The sequence below is a fragment of the Diabrotica undecimpunctata genome, chromosome 1 (genome assembly GCF_040954645.1).
Source record: "Diabrotica undecimpunctata isolate CICGRU chromosome 1, icDiaUnde3, whole genome shotgun sequence".
NCBI classification, from domain to species: Eukaryota; Metazoa; Arthropoda; class Insecta; order Coleoptera; family Chrysomelidae; genus Diabrotica; species Diabrotica undecimpunctata.
This window is the reverse complement of record NC_092803.1, coordinates 150,542,762-150,564,585: the sequence shown is the minus strand read 5'-3', so window position 1 is coordinate 150,564,585 and position 21,824 is coordinate 150,542,762. Positions and strand designations below refer to the sequence as shown.

The 21,824-nt window shown below is 31.8% G+C and overlaps 1 protein-coding gene across 4 annotated transcripts; it reads right to left on the bottom strand.

Moving 5' to 3' along the window:
* Positions 1–10,286: 10,286 nt before the first annotated feature.
* LOC140440832 (uncharacterized) lies at positions 10,287–17,155 on the bottom strand. 4 transcript variants are annotated; one of them, XM_072531197.1, is made up of 4 exons: positions 17,031–17,155; positions 13,621–13,719; positions 12,399–12,506; positions 10,287–10,450 (listed from the first exon to the last, which is right to left on the bottom strand). In XM_072531197.1, the coding sequence occupies exons 1-4, from the start codon at positions 17,083–17,085 to the stop codon at positions 10,380–10,382; spliced, it is 333 nt and encodes a 110-aa protein (XP_072387298.1). In that variant the 5' UTR covers positions 17,086–17,155; the 3' UTR covers positions 10,287–10,379. The 4 variants fall into 4 exon arrangements, with proteins under 4 accessions (XP_072387298.1, XP_072387305.1, XP_072387312.1 ...); XM_072531204.1 differs by having other exon boundaries at positions 12,399–12,500; XM_072531211.1 differs by having other exon boundaries at positions 13,627–13,719.
* Between the last annotated feature and the right edge of the window lie 4,669 nt (positions 17,156–21,824).

Here is a 21,824-nt window from a genome sequence, read left to right as displayed (position 1 = left end):
AAATCGGTATGGAGTCAAAAGCGCTTTCGATGTCAAGGGAGATTGCAATGACTTCATTTTTGTTAGATAGCGCAGTCGCAATTGTTGATTGCAGAAGTATAAGATTGCCCATGGTGCATCGATTTGGTCTGAAGCCTGATTGAAATTGGTCGAGGATTTTATTTTGTTCAAGGTACCAAAGTAATCTTTTATTAACCATTTTTTCTAGAAGTTTACATAATGTACAGGTGAGAGAGATTGGCCTGTATGAGTTTAGCGTGTCTAGGGATTGATCGCCTTTTTTGATAGGAATCGTTATGGATTGTTTCCATAATGATGAGAATTTTTGGGAAGACCAAATGTTATTGAACAGTTGGAGTATTTTCTCGTGTGTATTTTGGTGAAGGTTTTTTAAAAAGATAAAGGGAATATCGTCAGGGCCTGCAGCTGAGCTTTTTGTCGAAAAAAAATTTATTAATTAAAGCAGCATACTGATTCCATATTTTATAAAACATTTATTTTATTTTAAATGCATATTTACAATATACTCATAAACAGGCAGATCTTCTTTTTCTTCTTAGCATTCTATCGTTTATTTTTGGACATTTCCGAACTCCTTCTATCGATCTCTATCCTGAGCAACATACTGAGCAATTTGTTCCGGCTATTCTTTTTATGTCGCCTACTCATTTTATCTGTGGTCTTCCTCTTGGTTGTTTATCTTTGTAAGGTCTCCTATGTTATATTGTGGCGTTTCAACATTGGGCTTTTTGCCTAGCAGTATGACCTAAGAAGCTCCATTTGAGTTTGGCAATTTTTGTTGTGATATCCTCAACTTTTGATTTTGATCTTACCCAGTCGTTTCTCTTTTTATTTGACAGTTGTATACCAATTATTGCTTTTTTCATTGCTATTTGTCTTGTGGCTAGTTTACTCATGAAGATTTTATTATTCATGTTGTTGAACCCTGTTATCACGACTTCCGAGTATCAGCGGAGTAACTGTAACAACTGGAATTAAGGAAATGTAATTCCATTAAGAGTAAGTGGTGCTGACCCGTTTTTCCCAGGAATTTTGACTAAACTAAGTAAACCACTTAACCTTAGTTGCAACGATCAACGGTACACATTTTTCTACCCCTTAAACCCGCCTGGCCATCGTGGTGGAATATGACCAAAGCATCTAAAAAAAATCAAAATCAAAAATGTCGATTTTAACAAACACACGGAAAATAGGTATCCAAGGTGGGTAGAAATTTTATTCCACAATCCCACAACAGTCTGTCCCAAGGATTGTGGAAGGGGAGCAAGTCGACATTAAAGAAGAAGAAAAACAACAAACAACTCCATACAGCAACATACAATATACTTTCCGTGGCAAAAGATGAAAAACTCTACAAACTAGAAAAGGAATTTTGGAACATGAATTGGAACAGAATGGGACTATCAGAAGTTAAAAGAAGAGGTGAAGGGTATGTGGACTTATATTCAGACAACAAGCTCTACTACAAAGGCAGGGAGAATTATACATACGGTAGAGTAGGTTTTTTATTCAACAAGAATGGAAAATTATAAATTCAAATAATTTATAGCATCTCAGACAGGGTTACATACATGACCTTAAAACTAAATTCACAAACCAGAATAAAGATTGTGCAGGTTTAAGTTTCAGCTAAAAAAACAACAGATGATGAAATAAGTACTTCTTATGAAGACTTTAAAAAAGCTATAGACAACAACAAAGAACCTGAAATAATAATAATGGGAGATTTTAACGCAAAAATTGGAAGAAAATTGAAGACTCCGAAAATAAGATTGGAAATTTTGGATTCGGCACAAGAAATGCAAGTGAAGAAATACTTATGGAATTTCTGGAAGAAGAAAACATGTATGCTATAAATAGCTTTTACAAAAAGAAATCCAACAGAAAATAGACATGGAGCTCACCTAACGAAACTACCAAAAATTAAATAGACTGTTTTCTCTCAACCAATAAAAGAATGTTTTAAGACATTACAACAATAAACAGTATAACAACTGGTAGTAACCATCTTATAGTTAAAGAAAAAGGATCTTTAAAAAAACAATGCAGATAGATACCTCCAAAGTAAGAATACATTATAAGCAATTCTAAAAGGCCTTAGCGGGTCAATTTGAATCAGATTCTTCACATAATCAAGACCAAATTGACGACATTAACAACAACATAAATAAAAGCAGGAAGCAGGACTACAGATCGCAAAGAAAACAAGAACCAAAGAATACAAAAAAAGCAACGAAACTAAACAAATAGACAACTACTAACGGAAAATAAACGCCATACTCAAGAATACGTAGAAATTAAAAATAAACTAAAATGCGAGGTAGAAGAATGGAACGAGAACTTAATAGAGCAAGTCATTAAAATTGACAGAGGCCTAAAATATCTTAATTGTTAAACATCCAGTAACACTGGATGTTTAACAATTTATCAAAATAAAGGAACCAATAATAAAAAAGCTAAGGACAAAAATATAAAATAACAAAGATAGTCGAAGACTTCTACATAACCTTGTACAGCTCGCAAAGCCAGACTAATGAATAATGTAATACTCTTACAAAAAAAAAGGGCAAATGTGACCTAAAGAATTATAGACCTATATCAGTCAGAATACAAACTGTTTATGAGAATTATTAACAATCGGTTGACTTATAAAATGGATAATTCCTAACTAGTTGAACAGGCTTGCTTTCGCAAAGGATATAGTACATCAGATCATCTGCTGACCATGACAACACTGATAGGAAAGGCAAACGAGTACCAACTACCTGTAGCTTGCCTTCGTAGACTATGAAAAGGCATTTGGTATTATCAAGGTATGTGCTATAGAACAAGCTATTAGTAATTCTAGAACATCTAGCTCAATCTGGGTACCGTCCAGCGACGGTTCTTTATTTTCACCTATGTAACTAGGTCTTCTAGTCCAGACCTCTTCAGTCTCCATCTCTTCATTTATAGCCGATTTAATTTACTGATAATATGACTATACCGCCTTTAATTACCAATTTTGGCCTTATTGTAGTGAAGCTATATGATCTTTTATGGTTGGTACTCCTAGGTTACTGTGTATAGTTGCAGTGCGAATGTACCAAGGGATTGAGCTGAGTTTTTTAACGTTAGTGTGTTGCTTTCACCTGGCCTCTTAGTTTAAATGCACCTGAAAATATTTTACTACGTCTCTAGCAAAAATAGGAGCAAGCATCACATAAAAAAATCCTTAATGAATATATCGTTTCCTCAAGGATTACTTTTATTCACGTCAGAATATATCCAAATGGGCATCTCTTTCTTACTAACTAACAAATACATTCATTTTTTTGCCATCTTTCTGAAAACTAAATTATTAATCAGTATTTGGCTTATATGGTATCTTAATTTGTTAAATAATAGTGTTAACATAGTTCAACTGGTTCAAAACATGTACTTATAATACAGAATTTAATTATTTCAATAACTACACGTGGTCCGAAAATTTACCAACGTAAAAATAAAAGTATCGTTCAGACTAAAGCATCCTAATTCAATTTTCTTACGTCAAAAATTTTATTTTATTAAAATGTATCTAGATATACATTGTGCAAGTTAACTGACTACTCTTAACAAATCTTATAAAAATAATTTGAATAGACTTCCCGATGCTCATGTCAGTCCGTGCAAGATATCTTTCTTGTCATGGCTATTTTTCAATCTCAAATAACACAAATTTTACTAAGAATTCTTTTTAAATATGAGAATATAAATCGAAATGAAGCCAAGAGGCAGAAATGTGCATATCAGCGAATGGTGGTACACTGTAACGAAATCAAACCTAAACCGTTTATTTTATTCTTTTTAAATAGTTGTACCACAATGTGAAGTGAAGTCTCACTTAACCGGTTCTCAGTTTCTTTTTTTTTAGAATACAAACTTTAATATTAGAATAATTTAATAACTTTTAAAGAATTTGATTGCACCTCTACAAGGCTTAACCCTTTATAGAATTAAAATTTTAAATTAATTAATTACACATTTTTTTTTTATTTTAATAACACATCATCCACGCAGGGTCATTAGCGTATTAAGATTAATGTGACAGTTGATACAGTTAGTGTATATACAGAAGTTTACAATAATAATGTGTATGTGTATTACAATGTATGTTTTAGATATTTTGATATAGTTGTGAGTCTTTAAGATAAGAAAATATTTTTTGGGTATCTGTGTTTTCTTTTAGGGCATCTCTTAGGGAGTTGGGTATGCTATATTTGAGTCGTTCACAGTAACATTTGGGACAGTGTATTAAAAAATATTTTACCGTTAGAACACTGTTGCACACTTCACGCACTGGTTTGTTTTTGCACTGTAGTAGTCATGAGTAAGTCGTGTATGGCCGATACGGAGACGGGTAAGTATCACTTACTCTCTTCTGTCTTTTATTTTTGGTTTCCAAAGATGCGGATGTTTGTTGACGTCGTATAACTTTGATGGAGTGTTGTTCCAAGTTTGTTGCCATTTTTGAATTATTTTTTGTTTTAATTATGGTTTTAAATCATTTTGTACCAATATGTTACTTTCTTCGGACATCGGGTTAGTTGGGGCGTTTTTAGCCAGTTTATCTACAACTCCGTTACCTTCAACTTCGACATCAGAAGGCACCCATAAAAAGTGAACTTGGATGTTCTTATTTTAAATGTTCTTTTTAAACTTTTTAATATAAAGTAGAAGGGGGTTGTCACAGTACAATTAAGTCAGTGAGGAATACATCTTCCTTTGTTTTTGTTTTGTATTAACAAAATTTTAGAATTGCGAATAATTCAACCGAAAAGATGGTTGTAATTGACGACAATTTGAAACTAACTGAGGAGTCTTCCAAATAAATTGCTGCTCCAACTTTGTCTCCAGTTTTTGACGCATCGTGTATACGTTATAGGTATTGCCACATCTGTTTAATAGTGTATGAAACTTTTGTTTAATGACAATTACTAAATATCTCTGATTTCTGCTATCGACTTATGTCGATAGATATTGTCCATGGTGCAAGGTTATGGATTGAAGAGGTATCATAATTTGGATAAGTATGATTGTGTACGAAAGTAAAAAGGATGATCAATTTGATGTGTTTGTTAAAATTTATTTGTAAATCGACCAGCAAAGACGTTATGCAGTATTGGATTATTTCGGTTTGATTATACTGTTGCTGCATATGTTAGGCTTAGATATTGTCTTCTGAAAGAAAGAGGAAGTTCTCCACTTTCCCAATAGAGACTTTGAATGGGGCTTGTGTAGTAATTACCTAAAGAAATACGTAGACATCTATTTTGGATAATATCCAGTGACTTTAAATGAGTTATTTTGGAGGAGTTGTAGACTATGGCTCCGTAGTCAAGTTTTGATCGAATTATGGATTTGTAAATAAGTATTAAACTTGAATAATCAGCACCCCAGTTTTTAAAAGCAAGTGATCGTAGTAAATTTATACCAAGTAGACAGGATTTAATTTTTTATAAAATATCATACCGAAAAATCGGATTTCTTCTACATAATCTACATTCTACATTTGTTTGGGAACTTAGTTTCCTTGTGGATATTAATATGAGTTCATGCATAAACAATAAAAATATTAATCAATTAAATGAATTATCTAGTACCGATACACTCGACTAAAACTTGGAATCCGACAAAAGCTCGTATTATGATAAACAACGTTTATTAAAACAATTAACAAATTTAATCATAACGATTTGGGATAGTTTCATGTTTTCGTTGAACATTTAGAATTAAATATTGGGAGATTACATCCAATGAAATTGGGTGAAAGGTTAATAAATTTAAAAAAGTACAATAAAAATATTATTGAAATTAGCACGGTTGGTCGCAATCGTATAAAAATCGAATTAAATTCGGGTAGTATTGTCAATAAATTAGTTAAAGATCCATTCTTTGAAATAAATAATTAACTTGCATATGTTCCGCGCCATCTTGTAGAAAAACGTGGGTTACTTCGTTCAGTTGATACTTCGAGTTAACAAAAAGATAACAATATGGAACGTGTTCCTCGTCAAATGATCATTGTTACGTTTAAAAAAAAACTCATTCCCCAATTTATTTATATTAATAAAGTTAGATGCCCTGTAGAAACTTATATTAATCCAGTTATGTAATGTTTTCGTTGTCTCGAATACGGCCATTCCGATTCACAGTGTAGGGGAAAGAAAAGGTGTAGAAATTGTGAGTCAGAAAATGAATCAAAGCATGCAATATTTTTTGGGTATTATTGCAAAAATAATAGTCACAATTCTACTTATAAGGAGTGTCCAGAATTTAAAAAGCAAACTAGAATCAAGGAAGTTATGTGTAATTTGTATATACCTTTTAAAGAAGCCGAAAAAAATTATTAACAATTCGGCCTATTCTAGCCTCATACAAAAAAATAAATTTGCTCTATTAACTGATTCATTTATAGAACTTCCTGCTTTAAAAAAACTTCTACACCACAACATCGTGTCCATAATACTTCTTCTAAATTGAACTTTAGGTCAACACATGATCAACAATCTTCTCCTAAACCCTTGCAAAAAAAAAAGAAAAACTAGTGATTCTTTTCCAAATTTCCCGCCCATTAAACGAGAATACAATACTAACTTTTGTTCAGGACCGGTCTTCCAGTTTGGAAAAGAGCTGCAAAATGATTTTTCAACACTTAAACATTAATTAGTTACCATGTTAACAAGTTTTTTTCACCAATTTTCACAGAATCCATTATCAAATAGTAGTTTAAATTTTGAAGATATAGAGTTTAAATCAATATCTTCCACTGAAGATAAATTTAAATAACATTTTTTGTCATCTCCTATTAGTATCAATGAACTAACTGCTAATATCAAGTATTCTAAGAGATCCTCCCCTGGGATTGATGGTATCAATTATCGTATGGTATATAACTTATCTACAATAGCACTTCAATTTCTCCGTAATATTTTTAACAATATTCTAATTAAAGGTGATAACTGTGATTCTTTGAAGCAGTGTCTTGTAATACCTATCCCAAAAGCTAATGATCCCAATGTCCTAAGACCGATATCTCTTATGTCATGTACATTGAAAACATTTGAACGAATCATGAAAAATCGATTAGAATGGTGGATGGAAAGTAACAATCTTTACCCAACGGTCAGCTTGGGTTTCGTAGAGGGAAAGGAACTATGGATTGCATTTCACACTTAGCAACCGATATCCAGTTAACTTATTCTAAAAACCAATATACAGCTGCTTTATTTGTGGACATTTCTGGTGCATATGATAACGCTATTCTCGACCTTCTGCTTGATCAATTTGTTAAATTAGGAATGCCTAGTAAATGTGCTAACTAATGTCCTAGGCAATCTATTTACAAATAGACAAGTTCATATTTGTTTAAATAATTCACTGATTGGTCCAAGGATAGTTAACAAAGGGTTACCTCTGGGCTCAGTTCTTAGTCCCTTACTATTTAACTATGTACTTACTTACTATGTACTCATTAAACTTACATACTATGGGAATTAACATTTTACAATATGCTGATGACTTCTGTTTCTATGTTGAGAAAAAAACTTTTCAAGAATGTATTAATGCCCTTAAAGTAAATATGTCTAATTGCAAACAGTATTTTGATAGTCACGGGCTTGACATCTCACCTAAGAAGTCAGGTGTAGTATTTTTTACGAGACACAGGTTAGCAAGTTAGTACGTTAAAATTCTCTCAGCTGGAAATTCCTGTATATAACAGTTTTACATACCTAGGTGTTACCTTGGATTCAAAATTAACCTGTAATGGGCATAATAATAATTGCATTACCAAATGTGAAAAAAGCCTTAATATTCTTAAGACCGTTAATCGATACGATTGGGGAGTAGACCCGAAAATAAACTTATTATTTTACAGAGCAATTACCAGATCAATTTTGGACTATGGAAGCTTTTTCTATGAATCAGTGACAAAATCTCGTTTAATTAAATTGGATCTAATACAATACAAAGCTTTAAGGTTATTCTTAGTAGTTCTCAGATCTACTCCTACACCAGCCCTTTTGGTAGAATGTAACGAGCCACCTTTACATTTAAGACGTCTATTTTTGGCAGAAAAATGTATTCTTAAATGCCAGTTTAATAATCAAAACAACTTATTACAAAAAATATCTTATCTCTCTGTTGAAAATCTAACAAACAAATGGTGGGCAAATAAAAACACTCCAACTCTAGCTGTTGCTTTTCCCAATTTAGCACAATATTCATTCAATGGAGAAGAGATTACATTCTTTGGCTCCAATTATGACATACTATATGAATATAAACCTGCTGGAGTTATTCCTTCATCTGTTTCATTTGTTCACGAAGATTTAGTAGTACAGAACAAGCTGGAAGACTGTAACCATTCTTGTAAAATTTATACCGATGGCTCAAAATTGCCTGCTGGTTTTGGCTGTACCATTTACATAGACAATATTCAAGATTATTTTTAATACAAATTAAAATTAGATTGCTCAACATTCACAGCTGAATTGGTAGCCATTGTCAAGGCGTTGGATTGGATAATTAATAGCACATTATATTTCGAAGGATATATATAATTTTATCTGACTCACAGTCCGTCCTCCTCGCATTAAGACACTTCTCTAAACACATATATACCAACAGACTAATTGTAGATGCGCTTGAAAAGCTAAGGATCCTAACTTCTCTAAAAAGAATTGTTAACTTTGTGTGGGTTAAAGGTCACTCTAATATTCCAGGCAATGAAAAAGTAGACCATTTGGCTAAAGACGCTACTTTAGTGAGTATAGAATACAACGAGTTGCCCAAATGGGATTTAGTTTCAGCGAGGAAGAAACATGTTAGACTTAATTGGGGAATTGAGTGGCAATCCTTTACTAACAGTAGCAAAAATACATACTGCAGCATATATTCAACTCTTCCATCTACTCTACATTTATACTGTGTACGTTAGATGCCTTTTTGGACATACTACAGTAAACGCTTACCTATATAAAATAAAACTTTCCGAAATTGATATATGTGAATGTAATGGCGGTTATGACGACCTTAACCACTGGATGTTTCAATATCGGTATAATCAAGAAGCCATAAAATTTTTATTTCAAGCCATCTCCCAACAAAAAATCATACTGCCGCAGAACGTTGCTTCTATTCTCTATTTAGGTAGTCGAAATCCAACTATTAGATCGATTTTATGGGAATTTTTCAAACGTACCAAACGGAAAATCTAAACTGACTTTTCAGTGTTGTGTGAATCCGAAATGGTAGGACGTAAGTTGTTGTATTTCCTATTGTCTTTCCTTTTATGTCATATACCTTTAACCGTTGCCTGTATTGTTTGTGTAAAAAAAAGTTCCTTAGCGGGAAGCGTGTGTTCCTGTTCAATCCTTTTTGTATAGTCACCCAATAGTGTTTTCAATGGAAAGGTTAGTAAATTGAGTGAATTAACGAACGTTTAGTAAATTGTCATGAATTTAAAGGAAGTGTAGGAGTTAATTGTTTTTACGTATTCAACCAATTGTCTGGCTAAATAGCTCTTGAACCTAAGGCGAAGAAAAAACTTTCAGTGTTCATGTTGTTTTTTCTATGCTATGGTTGTCGTCGTATATCTGTCCTATGCCGAGGCATCTTGTTAGGTTTTATAATAAGACCGCCTTTTATAATGTAAGATTGTTAGTTCTATGCTCAACTACCCTTTTGAAGAACTATTTATGCCTTATTTCCTGCGTTATTTTGTTATTTCTCTTTCTCGCAAAACACACTAATAACAAGATTCATCTTCCATAAAATATGTAAATCTACTGGCTCAGCTGACGCGATTTTGCCGATAAATGCACAATACAGAATTTAATTACGAGATGTAGCGAGACGCTCCGTTGCTGGCTGATTCGGTCAAATGCGCTCTTACCTTAAGGGTGCTTACATGTGGCCAATACCACACCTATTGTAATTTTTATCCTTAATTCTTGGAATTGAGCATAGGAATTAAGCGGGAGGGGCTAAGTAGTGCTATCTGGAAGTAACAACTTGTCATGCGCATTACTATCCCTTTGAACCCCTTGGAACTACTTAAAAACACGATTACTTAAATCAGTACATAGGTTCTTCTATATAATCTAAATATATCAGGAGAATATCCAACGAATTCAATTCATGTAGACTTTTCAAGAAATCATTTCAAGAGATTTTCAATTCTCATACTATTTGCGGTTTCTAGGATTTAAAAGGAAACATAAATTAAGTGAAATAAATAAAAGTTTTGTACGTCAACATTTATTTAGTATAAATAATTTAGAAACTACACTTTTTTCATGCTGATTTTGTGTTCTCTGATACATTATTTATGTTTAATTTGACCTAACAATATCATTTTCTTCTCTGGTTTTATAGTTCCGCTGTCTGGGTATTATTGCAAAGTCTAAAAACACAAATAAATCATTAACATTACAGATAATAATATATGTAGCGATATAGCCAAGTTAATATGTATGTTAAATGTAAGTAATTTTTTAAAGAACGAATTTTTTTAATTTTTATAACGAACTAAGACATAAAAAATAACGTTTCATATACACACAGAAATTTATAACCACATTCAAATTATTGTTCTCATTAAATTGTTCTGAAATGTTTGTTACTATGTTCAATGTTTGATAACAGGGCTGCCAGCAGAGCATATCAAAGACCATTTCCAGAATGTCGAGTCCCGAATCATCAAACGTATGGATCAATGTTATGGAGAAAATAGATCGTTTCCTAAATCAAAATCGAAATGAGCATTACGTTGTTTACAAGAGGACATATTCAGTCGACGCAGAGCCTAAAATAACTAATAGACAACTAAACAGACAATTAGGTGTTTCCAAACTAAAAGTTGACAGAGCATTAAAAAATAATAATTTACATCCTTGTCACATTTAGGAGATCAAATTTCACGATTACAGTGTGCTAGGTGAATTTTTAATATTGATTGCTTATTATGTAGGAAGGACACTATTTACGAATGATGGAATAAATAACTCGCAAACTCGTATGATGACCCATACAAGAAAATCCCTACTCGATAACCCGAATCTCATTCGCAGTATAGATTTTCAGTAAATTTTTGGATAGGAGTAGACAGATAACTAGTAGGGCCCCATTTATTTAATGCACGGTTGACAGGTGCTATGAACTTGAATTTCTTACAGAACATTTTGCCGAATCTACTTCCCAATGTAGCCGCCCGAGGTATGTACTTTATGTACGATGGGACATCTTACATTTCTCTGATGCTACTCGTTAACATATTCATGTATCGTATGGAAATAGGTGGATAGAACACATGAGGTCTCAGGCATGGCCGCCTAGATCACCTGATTTTAACTCCGTCGACTACTCCGTCGACTATGTAAATAAATTCGTTTATTTTTAATATTCTGTATGTTTTGTTTTCGTCAATTTAAGAAAGATTAAACTGTATTTTTTCTTTTAAAACAAAATTCTGAGAATTCCATAGAACGACACTACCTATGTATTAATATTTTTCAAAATAACTTGTACCTCTCAAAATTCTGTAAATTGGCTACTAACTAGGGTTGTAGTATTTAAAATGAATGGTAGGAGCTATGGTAGTAATAATACTTATAAATATAAATTTAATATTTATTTCAAAAAATTATACTTTTGCAAGAAAAGTTACATTTTATTAAACCTACGGTTCTTTTAATTTCCAAACTTAGTTCAAAGTGAAATTTGATTTATATTAATTAAGATTTAAAAAATAATCGTGTGTAAAAATTAATATACCATTTTAATTGCATATTTTTGTCTTAAATTCTTCTCATAAACCGAATATAGTGTGAATTTTTTTTTGTTATTTTGTTTTTTAAAATGTTTCATAATTTTTTGTACAGGAATCGTAAAAATGATCTTACTAACGAATGTGATAAAGCAGGAAAAAAGGTTAAAAAAGGTACTTTTACTTTGCTTAGAGATACCATGTTTTAAATCGACATTCTCCCTTTAATTTCAAGAACTGTTTTCCCTCTAAGGATAGCTTTATACTTCACAGATATGGACTAATGCTGTTTTGTAAACACAAAACGCAACGTTTCTGCAATATATAGAATAGTTAACACTCTGAAATTTTCTTTTTCTCCCCTTGTCTGACTGATATCTTCAAGAGATACAGTATGAAAGGGATTTCACCCCATTTTATTGTCCTTCACTGCAACTTACAAAGAAAACGATTTGATAATAGGTCGTGTCTTATTATACCGTTTTAAAAAAATATGTGTTGAAAATTTCAAGCTTATAACAAATATGTAAAATCAATAAAATCTATAAAAACCTGCAATTAATGTTACGAAAAGACATTAAATTACCTTCTGTATTTCTTACATCGTTGCTAATACCAAATCCAAGATCATTCCAGGCATGGGAATTTCGACCAATTCGTAGTATTACATGTTTTACATCTTGATGTCCTGGAACTAGAACATTTCAGCATTTTCTGCGTGATTTATTACATAGACGGTTAAAAATTGTAACACCCCGGTAATAAAATAAATTTGAATAAATTAATAATAAAAACCTTAATAAATGGTTTAATAAAGAATTAATAATAAAAATAATAATAAATAACTACCAAAAATATTACTTAAAATTAAATAAAATACATAATAACATAATATAGAGATTAAATTAAAAGTAAATAATAAAAAAAAATATGAAACTAGAGAAGCAGAAGAAGCAGACTTTCAGTCTGCTTCTGAAGTGAGGGGTTTTACTGTGGGCATCAAAAGAGACTAATTAATTGTATTAGAAATATATTGCATCAGAGCTTTGGCATTAATCCTTGCTTTCTTTATATCAAGAGAATAAAAAGAAATTAGGATTAAGAACTAGGATAGTGTGGCTAAATGTTAATACCAAGTAGACATCATTGCTGTTTAATGTATGATCAATAGAGGAAGGTTAAGGAAATAACGTTTCCATTTTTTGACACTCTATTTATAATGTTCATTTAGAAATACAATTCATTTCAAGATCATATATTTAGTGATCTAGGATTTATATTATAGATCAATAAAGAAATGTACCTCGACATAAATGTTAGAATAAGAGCCGAACAAATAAAATGGGAAGAATCCTTTATAGATTAAGTATGTTTAATCACAAAACAATTAATATTTAAACAAGGCTAAAATGCAAAATTTACTCCAAATAGTTACCAAAGTAAACAAACGCAGACAAATATGAATATTTAACATAAAAAAATCTTTTAAAAAACAAACCGAAAGACAGTATAAACGCTAAACGTTAGCATCACAAAAACAAGGATTTTGGTTTTCATTGAAATCTAACTTGTAAGCGAATCTTTAAAATTTAGCAGATTCACGGCATAAAAAATAGTAACCTTTTACTTTTCACTGCTATAGCGACTCTGTATAGAATTCTCTGTAATTTTTGGCTGGAATAAGTTCCGTGTATTTTGCAACTTTTGGATTAGTACTGACCTTGACCCCATATACATCCAGGAAGGACTCGGTAGGTTTAAAAACTAAAATTTAATTAAAAAAAAACTAAACGTTCTTATTGACTTACTTATACCTTGTGGGTTTAGAATATCATCAAAGCTTCTTGGCTCCTTATCCAACTGGACCATGAAAAGATCCTTGTATTGGTCCGGTAATGCCAAGTTACCTAAAAATAACTTACTATACGTGTTGTTGGTATAAATAATCTCATAAGTTCCATAAATTAAATCACATATTACGTTTGAGGACGTTTATATTTCTTTACAGATGTCTAAAAGTTACTATACAGAGTATCTTAAAAATGTTAGAATAAAATTCATGGATGTATGATATATGCCTGTATGTAACACACAGGACAGAAAAAATAACAAGAATGGTCAGGAAAAAAGTAGCAAACTAATTATAAAATATATGTGTTTATATTGTAATGAAAAAGCTTATCTTTGACGTATCCCATATAATGGTCGCAATTCGGCAGAAAGTTGACTCATACACGAGAATCTTAGTGACGTTTGGTTATTGCGACAGCCAATTATTGGACCAAACAAGAAAATGCTGTTTCCCTGACTGCTGCTTTATGAGGTGATGTTACCAGACCTTTTTCACTCGACTAGAAAAACGCTATGAAGATGCCCATCTACAACAAGCCTACAAAGCATAAATAAAAATTATAATTCCACGAGCAAGTGAGAATTTGCAAAAATTTGAAGTAGATGTTGATGGTATAGTATGGTTGGCTTATCCGGCGACAGACAACATTTTAGAAAAAATTACTGTATATACCTTTATCAATGAGTTGAGAGGCAGGGAACTACAGAAAGTTTTACGACTAGCAAGACGTTTTAGATGAAGCGTTCGTCATTGTCTTGGAACATGAAATAGCTAGTCAAACTTCACGGATTTATCGAGTACACACATCTGAAGAAGGCGACGAACAAAACGATGAACATCTGGAAGAAACGATACGGAAAGTAATTCATAACATGACGCCAAAGAAACATGAAAACAAAGCTAGAAAAGTTCATTTCAATGCTAATGTTCTTTCAAGGAGACCATGCAACCCCCCTGTGATACGAGCCCATTAATGATCAATGGCGGCCTTAAAAGCTCTGTAGAAGGTATTTGCTTGGATACGTCAACAGACGTAGAGACCTTGTTGGCAACACATTAGTCCATGTAGTCCAGTAAAGATTATGTAAAAAGATAGTGTCGGAAATGTAAACTGTGTGCAACCAGTAATGGTCCAGTTAGTAAAAAGAGAGCACCCATGAAACAGTACAATGTAGGAAGGCTTATGAAAAGAGTGGTAATTGACATTGCCGGCCCATTTCCAGAAAGAGATGATTGTTATTAATTATTTTACGAAACGTACTGGACCTATGCGATATAAAATTAAGAAGCTGCTACAGTTGCAGAGGTACTTATTTCACGCGATTCGGTGTTCCGTTGGAAATCTACTCCGACCAAGGGTGAAACTTTACGTTGACCCTTTTCAAAACGTTTGTAAATTGATTGGTGCCAATAAGATCAGAATAACACCCTCTCATCCTCCATCAGATGAAATAGTCGAGAAGATGAACCGAATGATGAGTAAATAGCTGTTTAAAGTTGTATCCGAACATCAAATAGTATGGTAGCAGCACATTCATTTATTCCGAATAGCCCACCGATAAGCCGTGAATAAAACTACAGGCCAGATTTCAACCTGCCTGATGTGGGGTCATGAAGTTCGTTTGCCCTGCGAGCTAGAGTTTGGCTGCAGACTTTCCGAAGAACATGTTGCAAACGAAGAATATGTCGAACGCCTGAGAATGAATAGTACATCCAGATAGCCAGTGACAGAATGAAAGATTAACATATACAAGTAGGTATGTATTTATATAAGAATAAAAATTAAAGGTCATAAAGAAAAGAAGTAGCAAATTTAAAAAGAAACATTAAGAACGACCAGGGAACAGCTTAAATGAAGGTTCTAAAAATGAAATGTAATAAATGAATAAAACAGCTAAATATACTGAATAAACCAATACAGATATATGAAAATACCATAAACAAAAAATCCACAAGGAAACTAAATTCCTGTAGTTGACTGTATATCATGTATCATAAAAAAATTATTTAAAAATTCTTATATAAAAGATATAATAATAAAACAATATTGGACTACAACGTTTTCGGAAAACTATTCCATCATCATTGTCATCTGAATGTACATGTTTGAAGCCACTAAATACATGGGTAAAAACGCTTTACATGTTGTTTGATTAACTTTGAGTTACATTTTTGATAATTAAAAATTATGATGTTTAAGTTACAAAAGGAATTGATTACATGGCAACTTAAGACTAGGGTTGCTAGTGCTTAGACGAAGTGTCTGTGAGGACTTGTTGATAGCAACTTGAGTTGGGAATTACTGTAAACGCTAAAAAACGAAATATATGCTAATTGCAAAAGAGCGTAAAATATACACAACATATTGACAATAAATAATAACGTGATAGAACAAGTAGAAAAATATCAATACTAGGGAACTTCGGTAAATGAAACCAATGATCATACTCCAAAAATAAACAGGCAAATAGAGATTGCCAGATCAACATTATTACGAATGAAGTCACTCCGCCACTTAATGTTATTATATTTGCAATATTATTATATGGTAATAAGACTTGGACATTAAAAACATGCAATTTAAAAATAATCGAGACTTTCGAAATATGGTTATACTGCAGAGTATTAAAAATATCATAAACTGATCGAACTACAAATAATTAAGTACTGGAGAGGGTAGGTAAAGAAACAGAACTTATTGTCCACTATATAAACATGAAAACTGAAGTAACTAGGACACTTGATGAGGGGACCAAAAAATGAAATTTTAGGGAAATATTCAAGGGAGAAGATCTGTTGGCCCCCTTCGTGATTAGTATCAATGCAGATCGATTGATTTGTTTAGAGCAGCAAGTTTAAAAATAAAAATAGCCGTTACGATTGCCAACCTCTGTAGGGAGGCGGCAATCTAGGGAGAAGAGACCATATTAAACATATGACTAAAAAAAGAGAAGTAAATATATGTGAGTCACTAAAATTTTAGAAATTAAGGCAAAGAGAAGGCTCTTAAAAATAATTGCAAACATCGTAGTTTAAAAAAAATTGAAATAAAAAAATCTTGATAATTTGAAAAATGTTAACAGTTTTTAAAGAATAAAAAGAAAAATATGAGCAACAATTGACAAAGAAAATAATAAGAGAAAAATAAGAGTAAAATGTAAGAAAAGAAAAGAATTTATTTAATATCAAAAGAAATGCTGAGAAGATAGTTCCTAATCATATTAACCTTAGAAAAACCTGTAGAATTCCAAAACAAAAACATGTTAAATCTATTAAAGAATTGTTAAAATTAACTAAAATTAATTAAAATATAGCAACTTTTTAAAACATTTAAATTAAAAACAAATGTATGCTTGACTAGTTTACCTGCGATATTGACAATAAATAAGAGGAAAAGCCAGTAAAACTCTATAAACTTCATTTAGATGCACTGTAACAGATTTCAGAGAAATAAAAGTCCAGTTCGCAGCAGGAGCGGTTTTATACCTACAGGGAACGACAGCATAGATTACGATTTACTCAAATTTATATAAAGTGATCGTTTGATTGGATTCGTTTCGAGGGCATGATTGTAGAAATACGATACCGTTGTAAAAGGATTTTTAAACCTGTCGCTTTGTTTAAATTTAAGGTATATTGTGAGTCTTAAAATATTCGGTTTTTTTGTAGTGCTTTAAAATTCTGCTACTGTATCTGCAACTGTATATATATGTATATATATATATATATATATATATATATATATATATATATATATATATATTAATTTTTTTTATTAATACATACCATTTGGTTTGAAGATTTGTTCTTTACAAGAACAAATCAAGGTATGTCATAAAAATCAATCTGTCAATAGCACTATTTTATTAAGGCAAACCCCTCCCCCCCCCCCACAAGCTAACAGAAATAGAGGTCGACCCCCAACGAGATGGACAGATGACATAAACAGAGTGACTACAAATTGGATTCAGATGGCGCAAAATCGGACTAAGTGGAAAAGCATGCAAGAGGCCTATGTTCAGAACTGGACGAGTTGATGATTATGATGAACAGCGCCTCAAATTATTACGATTAATTTGCTTCAAATTATAAAGAAAACGTGCTTCAAATTTTAAAGATAGAGTATTTACTTAAAATTTGACTAAAATAAAATTATTAAACGCAGCAATATTCGTGAAGAGTCGGCATTTAAAAAATATTCAAATGGTAAGGTGCTATGAATATAATTAAGGCTGGTCTTTAACAAGCCGGTTTTATATGTCATTTTGACGTGTCTGGGAGCGTGATTTGGCGATTGTGGCGTCGATATGAACAGTTTGGTAATGTCGCTGAAAGGCATGGAAGTTGTCAAAGTGCAACTACGACTTGACAGGATCAATATGTGCTAGGATTAGCTCATTGAACTATGCATATAACTGCACAAGAACTCTATGGGGTATTAGAAAATACCCACAATATTACTGCATGTAACCAAACTTTAAGGAATGGACTACACGAAGCTGGATTACACAACAGATGTCAATTGAAGGTTCACATTTATGGAAATAGTGAACTCGGATTAAGATAGGCACAACAACGTGTGCATTTGGGGCTTAAAAGAATGCAGTTCTGTGTTATTCAGTGATGAAGCTAGGATTTAAGGAGAGTGAGAATTTGGAGAAGAATTGGTCGACATGATAGACTCAGGAATGTACAAGGTAATTTTTCATGTAGTGGTATACAAGTTATCATAGGGCTGAAATAATTTTTCATCATTGAACTATTCCCGTTTTTGTGAAAGGTACTTTAAAGGAATATCAATATATTGATCAAATCTTAGATCCTGTTGTCCTTCCATTTGCCACTGCTCCAGTTTTTGATTTGCTTTACATAGAGGATAATTCAAGGCTACATACTGCAGCAACAGTAAGATATTGGTTTAACAATGAGGATATTACACGTTTACCGCAGCCAGCACAATCGCCAGATCTTAATCTCATTGAGCATGTATGGGATATGCTTCAGAGACTGATTTATCCTTATCTGCACAATGGTCATACTAGGAATAGATCCTATTGCCTTAAAATGGAATTAATAATCTATTTTAAGCATACCAAGGCAGTATCAAGCTGTAATTAATGGTGATGGAGAAAACACAAATTATTAAACACATTTTTTGTTAGAATTTTATGCTTTATATTGACTTTTATGGTCAAAATTTTCATTAAATTAGTGCTACTATTAACTTTTATTTGATTATCTCATCATATAGAAATCATGTGAGTCGTCTATTATCAAAACCGATTCTCAAACCGATTCAAAATCTCTATTTTTTGTCAAACTAAGTTAAATTACGGAACGTACAGATTAACTCACAGCCTTTCATATATTACTTAATACTTTCCCAATATAACTTTCAAACAAGGAAATCTCCCTCTTAGCCAATCAGATATCTCGCTGTGATGCACATGATATTATTTTATAACCACGTTTATTTATAATAACTTAAATAACTTAAACAAACAGTGTATGCATTTGTTTTTGTCAAATTTTATTCGTATAATAGATTATTACAAAATAATAATAGAACAACAAGTTGTTAAACTACCACTAACTAATTATTGTAGAACACGTTCTAGAGAGCCTGAAAACTAGAAAGTAAATTAGCAGAAAAAAATTTTGAGGTAACTAATATGAGTCAGCTAATGATATGAATTTTGTAACATAGTCATTTTTCTTAGATATTCATCCAAAAATCTACCAGTGTTTTCAACATGTGGCCACAATAATATTTACCAATGTGCTACATTATCAATGAAAAACGTTATGGCACTTCATAAGTCGTTTATGAATTTAAAGACAAGCTTAAACAAGATGCCCTGTTTATGAAATATTGTGCAATTGAAAATGTTCGCAGACGTAGACCAGAAAACCAAAATAATACACAAAAACAACATACAATCAAATGCTTTATACACTGAGAACCTAATGATAGTAAGAGTACGAGTTTTTTAACGTAGTAAGAGTTTGTTAAAAATACGTTTGTCAAGACTGGAGGAACTCCTCGAGAGAACAGAGGCGAAGACAGAAACACAAAATTTTTTCAGGCCAAAAAAGGTTTAATCGTAAATTTTATTATTTCTCTTAAATGCATAGAGTCACACTACTGTAGAGGTAAATGTCAGCAAAGACAATATTTTGCGTGTGATTTAAATGTGAAAAAGTTATATTAAATCTACTAAAAATGTGTATCATATAATGTCGAGCTACATGTAAAGGCCTTATATTTAAAAAAAATATTTAATACCAACTTTATTATTGGATTTAGTACATCCCAAAAAGATTCTTGCTTTACCCGTATAAGCTTGAGTTCACTCAAAGCACAAGCTATTTACAGATATCTTAAATATACATGCGAGATACAGATATTTTAAAGATACAGGCGAGAATGTTCAGGATCAGTCAGCCTATCATAGCAAGCAACTTTATGAAAACGGCATATTCTGTTTCAGATCCACTTTCTGATTTATCAGAATTGGTATCCGATTCATCTAGCCAAAGTTTTTCCAGGTACAATTGCAACTCAGCTTCTAACTCCCGCTGCAAGAGAGGTCTGTGCATGTCTCTATTTTTTGTATTCATATTTTACACTAAACAAAAAACAAAACTGATAATATCGTTGTTTCTGCAATTATACCGTTATTACTTACCTTCTTAATATTTACGAAGCTGTGCTCATCTGCAGGCACGTCACTAATAACGTAGGCGTAACTGTAGTTGTAAAACGTTATGATATAGACTAATGTAAAAATAGATGAACGGGTTTGTCAGTCGATATTTTAAAAATGATTTAGATTATAAGGTTTTGTTATATATAATATTTTTGACATATCCCCGTAAAAAATAACTTAATGCTGATAGCAATTTTAAACATTTATGCTCCGTGAAGTCGTGACGTGGAAGAGAACTCAGACTATGCGAACCCATATACGAGTACATACATGCACTGTTTCCTAAGCGATACTTCATATAGCTGACGAAGTCTGGGGCATGATCATACTGGTCCCAAATCTTGGGGATAAAAAAAGTGATAGAGTAGGCGGCACTGGACGGCGTCGTCACGAGTAGCATCATAGAATTGTGGTTCTTGACATCGATTCACTACTCTCGATGAATTCGTTTCTAGTCATCATATATTTACTCTAAGCAGGTTTAAAGTAAAAACTGCATAAAAAATAACTAACAAAATATAGACATTAAATGAGAAGTAAAAAATTAAACCATATCTGTTACTAAAAGATTCGATTCGTAACGATTGTCAAAATTTAATATAAGTCATAAATGTCACCTGAATAATAACAGCATTAAATCATCTGTTTAATTTTTTAACATATTAATTAGTTTATATTATACTTAAATTTACTATCAAATGATATTTATTTATATTGTAATATTAATATTTAATCTGAATTTGACAGGTTTGTCATAAGTAAACAACGTATGTTTTGTTAATACGTTAACAGGTGGCGTTAGAAGCAAACAATAATTTATTGAATTTATTTAAAATATAAAAAATAAATAAATAATATAATACATATTAAATATAACAAATATAACTAAATAATAAATATTTTTTAATATACAACTTTTTACTTTAAAACATCTTATTTGGTTTATATAATAATTTACTTTACTATCAGATGATATAAATAAAATTTTATATAAATACAATGTTGAATTTTTGCAATTATCAGTTTGACTATTATATTAAAAAGCGATAGAAAAAGTTATTAGTAAAACATTTTCATATTTTATAGAGTCACAGCGAAAGACTCCATTTGTGTAACAACGATGGGGTGGCCGTTAGGTATACAAAATGTCAAAACTGACCATAATTTGGTATTTTGATTTTAAAAATGTGTCATCATTTTTGTACAGAAAATGTAAAAGAGATCTTACTATCGAATGCAATAAAGCATGAAAAAATGTTAAAAAAGATGCACCTACAAAAACTGCTGCCAAATAGAGATTTGATTAAAAATATTATGAAATTGTAAAGAAAATAGTAAAAACAGCAAGTCAGCGACTGGTCCTGATGAAATTCCAAGTGAAAAATACAAGATTATAAATGATAGCAACGTTTTAGAGGCTATAACTTCGTTTTTAATACCATTTATACCA

What these genes read in the sequence shown, in the direction of transcription:
- LOC140440832 (XM_072531197.1), bottom strand. Translation starts at nt 17,085, where the DNA reads ATGAAGTTTATAGAGTTTTACTGGCTTTTCCTCTTATTTATTGTCAAT. An exon ending in ATTTATTGTCAATATCGCAG is followed by an intron (nt 13,720 to 17,030) that starts GTAAACTAGTCA and finishes AGTTATTTTTAG; the next exon opens with GTAACTTGGCATTACCGGAC. An exon ending in TCTAAACCCACAAGGTATAA is followed by an intron (nt 12,507 to 13,620) that starts GTAAGTCAATAA and finishes GAAATGTTCTAG; the next exon opens with TTCCAGGACATCAAGATGTA.